The 8,515-nt window shown below is 39.6% G+C and overlaps 2 protein-coding genes across 3 annotated transcripts; one reads left to right on the plus strand and one right to left on the minus strand.

Moving 5' to 3' along the window:
• The first annotated feature begins 203 nt into the window (after positions 1-203).
• On the plus strand, positions 204-3,402 carry LOC139212368 (uncharacterized). 2 transcript variants are annotated; one of them, XR_011585306.1, is made up of 6 exons: positions 204-264; positions 370-438; positions 1,302-1,590; positions 2,599-2,726; positions 2,809-2,836; positions 2,960-3,402. XR_011585306.1 is itself a non-coding variant. In XM_070842905.1 (6 exons), the coding sequence occupies exons 1-6, from the start codon at positions 219-221 to the stop codon at positions 3,084-3,086; spliced, it is 687 nt and encodes a 228-aa protein (XP_070699006.1). In that variant the 5' UTR covers positions 210-218; the 3' UTR covers positions 3,087-3,402. The 2 variants fall into 2 exon arrangements, 1 of the variants encoding a protein (XP_070699006.1); XM_070842905.1 differs by having other exon boundaries at positions 210-264; positions 1,302-1,586; positions 2,595-2,726.
• A 169-nt stretch (positions 3,403-3,571) lies between these two features.
• On the minus strand, positions 3,572-6,476 carry ptafr (platelet-activating factor receptor). Its single transcript, XM_070842904.1, has 2 exons — positions 6,230-6,476; positions 3,572-5,686 (listed from the first exon to the last, which is right to left on the minus strand). Exon 2 carries the CDS (start codon positions 5,678-5,680, stop codon positions 4,508-4,510), a length of 1,173 nt encoding a protein of 390 aa, XP_070699005.1. The 5' UTR covers positions 5,681-5,686; positions 6,230-6,476; the 3' UTR covers positions 3,572-4,507.
• Positions 6,477-8,515: the final 2,039 nt, after the last annotated feature.

Genomic DNA, 8,515 nt, shown 5'->3' on the forward strand with positions numbered 1-8,515 from the left:
GAACATGGCATTCTGCTGTTGCCTTATATAAAATAAATAAGGATTGGTATTCTTTTCTTATGCGCTGTTGTTGTGTTGAATATTTCCAAAAAGGAACTAGAAACTTCCCTTTCTTTCAGTTTCCCAGTCTAATGCTTCCTCTATTCTCACCTGTGCTGTAATAATAACTCTTTTCATTCATTCTTGTACCTGTTTGCCTCAAGTGTGACATTTGCAACATGCTGCTTAATTTTTTTCTCTGGCTATTTTTGTGCGAGAGCACAGGTAAGGATGTCTTTATCTATCAATGTAATAGCAGAATCTGAGGTAGATGTTCAAATGTACTGTTTTCTTATTTGTATTTAATTATGCTTCTCGTTGCATATACAGTGAAATGCTTCAGTCCAACATCACCTACTTTTTCCCCGGAAATATCAAATGCTACAGTGGCTAAGGAAGGTAATACAGAATGTGATTCTTTAGTAAATGTACACAGCACAGCAGTGTCTTTGGCTAAATGCTAATGTTAGCATGCTAACATGCTCACAGTGACAGTGTTAATATTCTGATGTTTAATAGGCACAGAGTTGCAAAGTGGTCAGGGCTGCTGGTTCTGTAAGAGCTTTTAACCATTCTGTGGTCCCATCTGAAATTTTTCTTTAAACGATGTTCGCAGTGTTACTTAAAAATACGGAATTCTCCTGGACGACGTACCAATCCTATAGGTTTATGTTACGGCCATCATATATAATTATTTCAAATTTGTTTTTCAGAGATCATATTTTGCCTGTAATTTTCTCTTTGCTCGTTTCAAAGTAACCAGACTCTATTGACAAAAACGGTAATTTTACCTCATAGAACATAGTCATACAACTCCACTTCTAATAACTAACCATCCCTTTAATTTTGCAGATATTTGGTCATAAACCAAGGTATTGGCCAACAAAGTATTGACAACTTATCCTTTAGGGGTCATGAATATCTGTAAATTTCATGGCAATCAATAGTTGTCAGAACATATTACTCAAAGCCACAAATGTCAATCAGCTGATAGTACTAGAGGAAAACTCAGGGGGTCACCGAAATCATTGAGATTAATTCTCTAACAAACATGAATGTGCAAAATTTCATGGCAATCCACTCAATGTTTGCTGAGATCTCAGTCTGTACCAAAGTGGTGGACGGGCAGACCAACAAACGGACATTGTCTCCCATAGAACCAAGATGCTTGTGTGGCTGAAAAGTTATGCATTATAATTATCTATATAAGTGTTTTATCTCTACTCTCTCCTTCCTCATCATCATTCTGCATTCCTCTCCAGAAGAGCTATCTCCTCTGCAGCTGGTGGCCACACCAGACTACCCAGTTGCAGCTGGTCAAAGTGTCAACCTGCACTGCAGCAGCGCCTTCACAATGCCAGAGCACGTCAGCTGGTCCTGGCAACACCTTGAAAATCAGACGTGGAAAGAGGTGGGCACTGGTAGGGATCTGACCCTCACAGAGCCAGAGCAGAGTGGGCTTTACCGCTGCTTTGCCAAGAGCCAGTTATCTATGGGGAGAGAGAGCCGTAATCATACAGTCTATATCATCTCTATGCCTACAACAGGTTGGTGGCCTATTTTGATTTGCAGCATATCTAAGAGAAAACAGCATCAATTCTACGTAGGTGTGCACAACACTTATTCTGTATATCTGTTTTTAATGCTGTGACTGGAGATTGACCCATCTTTGGTTTGGGCTATAATGATAAAGAGTGAAATTTTGTCTTAAGATGCCATAAATAAATAAACAACAGCTGCACAATTACTTAACACACTTGTGCTGGCATAATTTAGTGCCAACACATAACACAGGAGGTAGGGAGACTAAAGGGAAAAACTACAGTGATACTAGATTATGAGGTCGATACCAATTTTTATACTTATTTCTATTTCTTTCAGATTAAAACATAACAAACATTTTTTAAGGGAAGAGTTATAATCAGTATTTTGATATTAACAGTGGATCATATGACTCTGAAGTGCCTTTCTACATTTCTCAGCACATTGTTTAGTGTCTCCCATGAGTTTACTGTTTTGCTTCCCCCTCACTGCTCTCATGACTTCATTTCCGGCCACAGCAGACAGCTGCTTTCAGTAAAAAGGAACTCTAAAATCTTTGAAACCTGCTACCAGTTAGTAAATAGCTGGTGAAAATTGTCCAGCATTTAGCAGCCAAAGAGCCAGGCACAGTATGTACTTCGGGAGTTGGTGGAGCCCAAAAACAGATCTAGTAGGTGGCCAGAAACGCAGCTTCAAATCTGCTTCATGTGTAAATAAGCAACTGTTTGCTAACAATTATGTCATGTAAATTTTAAAGGGGAAAATATATCAGTGTTTACGGTTACCATTGGTCCCAAGAGGCCAAATAATCTGTTAGTGCAGGTTTGAATTTAGTTGGCAAAGAATTCTGATTAATATATATATATGGAGTGAAAAAATCTATTGGTGAAAATCTAACAATAAGTTTGTGTTTGTAGAACAGACAGAAAGTTGTTTTTGTCTTTTCAACTGTATCATTTAGCCATTACCCTCAATTAAAGGCTTTTTTCTGCTGTTTCCCCAACTCACAATAGTCAGTAACAATTTAGGAATAGCCGCCCTCGTTTTCTCTCTCCTGGCCTTGATCATCAACTTTGCTGTTGTTTTTTGGCTGGGCTGGCAAAGACTTAATGACATGTCAACCATCTCCAACACCGCGGCTAAAGGTAAATAACACCACAGAGCATTTCCTCTTGAATTTTAAGCAAGCGCTCTGTAAATCACTCTAATTTCTTGGTCTTCTTAAAGGTTTTCCTGGACCCGAAAAATCACCAAAGTAAGTCTCTAAAGGAAAAGTTTATATTTTTGTTGGGGTTTGCAATTTGTTCTCATGCTGTAAACCAGCTGAGTCAGAAGTCTGTGTATATCAACAGTCTGAACACATATTTCTATGCAATAGGGGAAGTTTTCCACAGACTGACGGTGACGGAGATGTGTACATGAATTACACAAGCACCAATCAAGCCTACACTGATCTGAACCCTACCAATGTGACTGGGGACAATGCGTACTCAAGTCTGTCGTGAACATCTGTGGGAAGGTGGAGATAAAAGTGCAATAAAAATGACGAATGACAAAAAGAGCTTTTTGTTCAGCAGAAGACTGATGTTGGGTAATACCTGCACATAGAGCTCAACATTACCTTTAACCTGACAGATAAGGATTGCCATGTACAGTTTGTCAGTGGGTGGATTACCTCTAAATGTGCACTTTGATTTAATCCAGTTTCACATAAATCTTATTATTTCACATAATCTGAACGTGGTAAACCCCACAGATGTGTAGCTCTGGCCAGGTGAAACTGTTCCCACCAAAGAGGAGGAGGCCCTTCTTTCTCTGTGTTTGCACATGTTAATAAAACATGTAATTTGCATATTTTTCTGTGTTTCAAATTGCATGTAGTGTGTCTTTTGTTTTTATGTGTGGACACAGAGGGGTAGATACCTCCATGCTTGTTGATATGTCTTTAGTTTGACTCTTTAATTGACTTTAATCATCACAATACAGCAAATTAAACACACAAATAAACTTTTTATTACAAGAGTTGGCTATATGCGGAGTCAAATCAGCATCTTTTCTTTTGGACAATCAAACAGCACTTTTGAGTGTAAGATAACAAAAGCTTCTCCACTTAATAAAAACATACACCTTAAATCTGTTATGTGACGACAAGTAAGCTCACAGAATATAAAAAATACAGTGCAGTGCATATGTAGAAGATAGCTGAATAATAATAAGCACTGATTTTCTTTGTCACAGTGAATCATAGGATTTTGTCATAATAGTGGAAATGTAGCTCAGGCCTCTCCTCTGTACCTTGGTTTCACAATGCCAGATAGAACGTGTCCAGGCAGGGAAAAAAAACTGTAACTTATCTGATGGGAGACAACAATCTCATAATCACAGATTTGACTATTTACGCATGTGTGTGTAATCTAGTGAGGCAATCCATTATAACCACCCACAGAGACATTGCTAGGCGCTGTACTGTATATATACTCTAAGTGTGGGCCTTTGATTCTCTACAGTTTTTAGTGCCAGCACCTGTGGGAAGATTTAAATAATGTGTTTCATCAGTTCATTTCATAGAGTGATAATCAGATGAAGTGTCCCCTTGCAAAATTTTCAGTCAAAAACATTTTGTAAATGTACTTCCGCTTGCAAAACTTCTGCTTTTCAACTGGAACTTCACACAGGAAGAGCGGAGGAACGGGTGCAACTCAGACCGCAGTTCCTGCAGTTAGCAGACATCAAATGTCAAGACGTATGTGTGAATGTGGATGTGTGTGAGACCACATACATTTTCTTACAAGAGACTCTTCCAGCCTCTTCCAGAGATGCAACAAAATACTGTATTTCGTGTAATCTTTTAACTGTGGCAAGAAGTGGCGTGGCAAGAAGTCTTTCAGCCTATCTTCACTTTTGTACAAATGTTTCACAGTTTAAATCAGTCCACGTCAGGCTCAGCTCGGTGCTCGTTCTGGAATCTGTAGCTATGGTTCTTGCTGTCCATGGAGAGCTGAGAGGTGACCGTGTGTGAGCAGCCGTCTCCCTTTCTCAACTTTTTAATGTGGCCAACGATGAATCTTTTAAACTTCTTGGTGGAGAAAAAATAAACTACAGGATCCATAATGCAGTTGAGACCCATAAGAACCAGTGTGACCTGATGGGCGTCGTTCAGCGTTTGGCGAGTCTTGTGCTCCCACTCCACGTGGCCCCAGCCCTGTTTGATTCGCAACACCGCCAGCGTCCAGGGGCCTTGAATTACATGGTGTGGCAGGAAACACAGAGAAAACACTCCAACCACCGCCCACAACATCTGCAGAGCCCTCTGTTTCACCCCCACAGGACCTTTAACTGAAGAGGACATGGTGCTGGTGGACTTCCTGGATTTAATTGTTGAAGACCTGAATCCTGATTGAGGAGGACTTTGAGAAAGCAACGCTCGAGCGATAAGCAAATTGAACACCACGACAAGAAAGAAGACAACAAAAAATATCCCGATTATTGCAAAATGAGTGGCAGCCACTGTTTTCTTCTGCACATCGGTTTGATTCTGGTACCCCTCGAAACACCGAGTGACATTGTTCACATCTGTGTTGGTCCCTGGAGATGTCAGGGATGGGATAGCCATCGACATGGTCACCATCCAGATGACAATGCACACGATGATCCCACGACGTCTGTGGTCTGAGGAGGCCGCGTTCAAAGGCTGGGTGACTGCCCAGTATCGGTTGATACTGATGGCTGTGAGGAAGAGGATGGAGCAGTAGGTGTTGATGAAGAAGAAGGAGCCAGTGAGCCGGCACAGGAAGTCCTTGTAGACCCAGTTACCATGGCGACTATAATAGCCAATCCAGAAGGGAAGGACGCACACGAAAAGGAGATCAGCGATGGTCAAGTTTGTCATGTAGATGCGTATTTCGCCCATGGCCTTGGCTTCGCGGAGGCATCGCAGGACGAACAGCACGTAGAGGTTGGTGAAGAGGCCCAGGATGAAGATAATGCTGTAGGCGACCGTAAGGAGGACATAACGAAACTCGGAGTCCAGGAAGTCTGAATCATTGTCAACTAGAAAAATTTCTCTTACAGCAGTTTGAGCTGTGGTTGAGTCCAGCATCTCTGTCTGTGGGAGAGAAAGCATATCAGTATGAGTGTAATGTCCCAACATAAAGCACTCTGGTGGATCTTTTAGTTCACCCAGTTGCCTATTTATTAAGCACACTTGGCTAAAATTAATGCACTCCAATAAAATAATTTTACAATAAATCTTACCTATGTGAAGGTTATCATGTTTTTGTAGATTCAAATGTGGGTGCAGTTGAATTGTATTCTATCATACTGACAGGTATCATTTTAACCATTATTTTCAGCAAAAGCTGAATACTTATTGTCTTAGTCAAGCCCATTTTGATTTTTATCATATAAAGCCCAATAGCACAAATCACAAATTTGCTTCAAGCGGCTTTGCAATCTACACAGCGCTGGCCTACCGTGCCCACAATGTAGACCCTCAATTCAAAGAAGAATTTAAATAAAAATCTAATTTTTATTTAAATCAGCTTCTCTGTCCATCCCAAAACAGCACTCATTTTATCTGTCTGCCTTGATATGTTTTTTTGAAAGATTTTTTAAAGAGAAAAAAGCAAATTACAGGCTGTTGACTTACCGGGCTGCTTCCTCTTCTGTAATATCACTCAGGATGTGAACAAGTGCAGTTAAACTGTCTGAAAGGGCGTGTTGTGGTGTCTTTAAGTGGGAGTGCTTAAAAGGTCAAAACGAAAGAGGTGTGAACTTATTTCAGTCGTCTTAGGAAAGCCCCGCATGTTGCAACGCGCTAAGGATCCTCCTCCATATCTTCCTCCATATCTGTTCCTGCCTGTTAAAATGAAAAAAAACACCCACTTTGGAGCAATGTTGGAGTTTTACAGTTAGCCTTCATTTCCCTGTTCATAGATGTTTCCTTGTTTTTTTTCCTTCTGAGTAAGTGCAGACAGTAATGTAGAGTTTAATAACATGTGATTTATCAAAGAACATCACAAGGCAAAAAAGCAGGGCTACATTACAGGAAGGAAAATCACTTTCTTATTTTCTTGTAAATATAACTTAAATCATTACAGATTGGAAAAAAAAACATTTTAAAAAATGAATTAAACTATGCTAATTAATCAATTTGCCAGAAATTGGAACTGTATGAGTTTGATTTTCTCAACTCCAACATTAAACATTTAATCGACACCGCTAATTAATTTAGAGGCTGTCAGACATCTGATTAAACAAGTTTCTGTCTTCGCAGTGAGTCATGATTATTCGTCCTAGTCTAAATACAGATTTGTTTTATGTTTGATTTAATGTCATTAGTATGCCTTCATCATTCTTTACATAGCCCATCAGCGACGTGCACAGGCATTTATCTATTGTCCAAAAGCCTCCTCCTGTTGTGATGTGACACTATGAAATCTCATGCACACATATACACACATCCTCCACCATTATGCTAAAATTCACCTATAGCACATAAAGTATATACATAATGATCTGATAAAAGTATATAAGAGGACGTTTCAGGTATGATTTACCTGTTGGGTTTCCAGAATTACTCTGCAAAACAATTCTGGTCTACTGTGGTCTTTGGTCTCTGCAGGCCAAGTTTAAACTTGAGACCCGAATCTCTTTAAATGATTTTCATCTTAGAATAATGGCAATTGTGACTTCTGCATGTAGTTGTTTCAACTAACACACGCACAACTAAATATTGCTGTCTTCTTTATGTACTGTGTTGACTAATGTATTTTTGTTGTGTATATTGTTGCTATTGTGATTTTAATGTTGCTGTCCTGTTATGTGATGCTGCTATTTGACTCCGTCCCACTTGTAAAAGAGGATGTAATGCCCATGTGATAAGATAAAGGTTAATAATGATAAAAATGATACTACTACTAATAATAATGATCATAATAATATCAATAATGATAATAGTAAGAATGATAATAATACTAGTAATAATAATACTTCTCATGGCTGCCTCCCTCTGTAACTGTCGCCTCTTTGAAGAGAGGAAATCGTACACACACACACACACACACACACAAACCTTATTCATTATGAACATTACATTTTACAAAACTGCCAACTTGCTTCGAGGTTAATATCAAATTACATAGCTAGACTACCCTTGAAAGATCAGGAAGCTCCACATTAGAAGGAAAGACTTCGTTACTATAAAGCTACACATAGCATTAGCATACCTGACAGCAATGTAACTATGTACAAAAGGATGCTATTTTAAAGTAATTCATTACCATGGCTGTCTTCATTATTTGTATTATTTATATCTATCATACAAAACCACAAATCAGACTGCAAAAGAAGTAAATACTTCCATGATTTTTATCATTTTATGTACAACAGGATGAGGCCTACTTCCCAGCTGGATAGGTAGAGTACAAATATATAATATACCTAACCTATACCTTTAATCTGTTATTATCAATGTGTGGCTCTGTAAACCTGTATAAAATAATGTCAGACTAAACTGGTTCCTGTTCTGGCTCAGCAAGTGTGCAGTAATACATTTTAACCACACAGGGGAGGAAGAGGCTAATAAAAAGAGCCCTTTCCTGCTTCACTCAGTGTACAGTGGTGGGGGGATGTGAGCCCAGATAAGGCTCCATACAGCCCTGTGTGAACTGCCTGATCACTCCTCTCACTCTCTGTGTAGTTCAAAGCAGTACCAGCACCCCTCTGTGGTAACTGTTTCATTCTAGCTCCCATGCACAAGCAACACAACACGTCCTCCTCTCCCTGGTGCCACAGTGTAATTCCTAGATTAAGGTTAACGAGCCCCCCCCCCCAAACCTTACTGCTGTTATTATGGCTTGGCGGTGGAACAAGAGAGCAGAGCCTTTTGGTGGTTGTGCCCTGCATGACTGCCAGACGTGCTGTGCCATTGCTG

Source organism: Pempheris klunzingeri, chromosome 13 (genome assembly GCF_042242105.1).
Source record: "Pempheris klunzingeri isolate RE-2024b chromosome 13, fPemKlu1.hap1, whole genome shotgun sequence".
In the NCBI taxonomy this organism is placed as follows: Eukaryota; Metazoa; Chordata; class Actinopteri; order Acropomatiformes; family Pempheridae; genus Pempheris; species Pempheris klunzingeri.

Bases quoted from the DNA above. Each gene is read 5' to 3' on its own strand.
- LOC139212368 (XM_070842905.1), top strand. From the start codon at position 219: ATGCTGCTTAATTTTTTTCTCTGGCTATTTTTGTGCGAGAGCACAG. The intron at 265-369 runs GTAAGGATGTCT...TTGCATATACAG, and splicing joins ATTTTTGTGCGAGAGCACAG to TGAAATGCTTCAGTCCAACA. The intron at 2,727-2,808 runs GTAAATAACACC...GTCTTCTTAAAG, and splicing joins CTCCAACACCGCGGCTAAAG to GTTTTCCTGGACCCGAAAAA.
- ptafr (XM_070842904.1), bottom strand. From the start codon at position 5,680: ATGCTGGACTCAACCACAGCTCAAACTGCTGTAAGAGAAATTTTTCTA.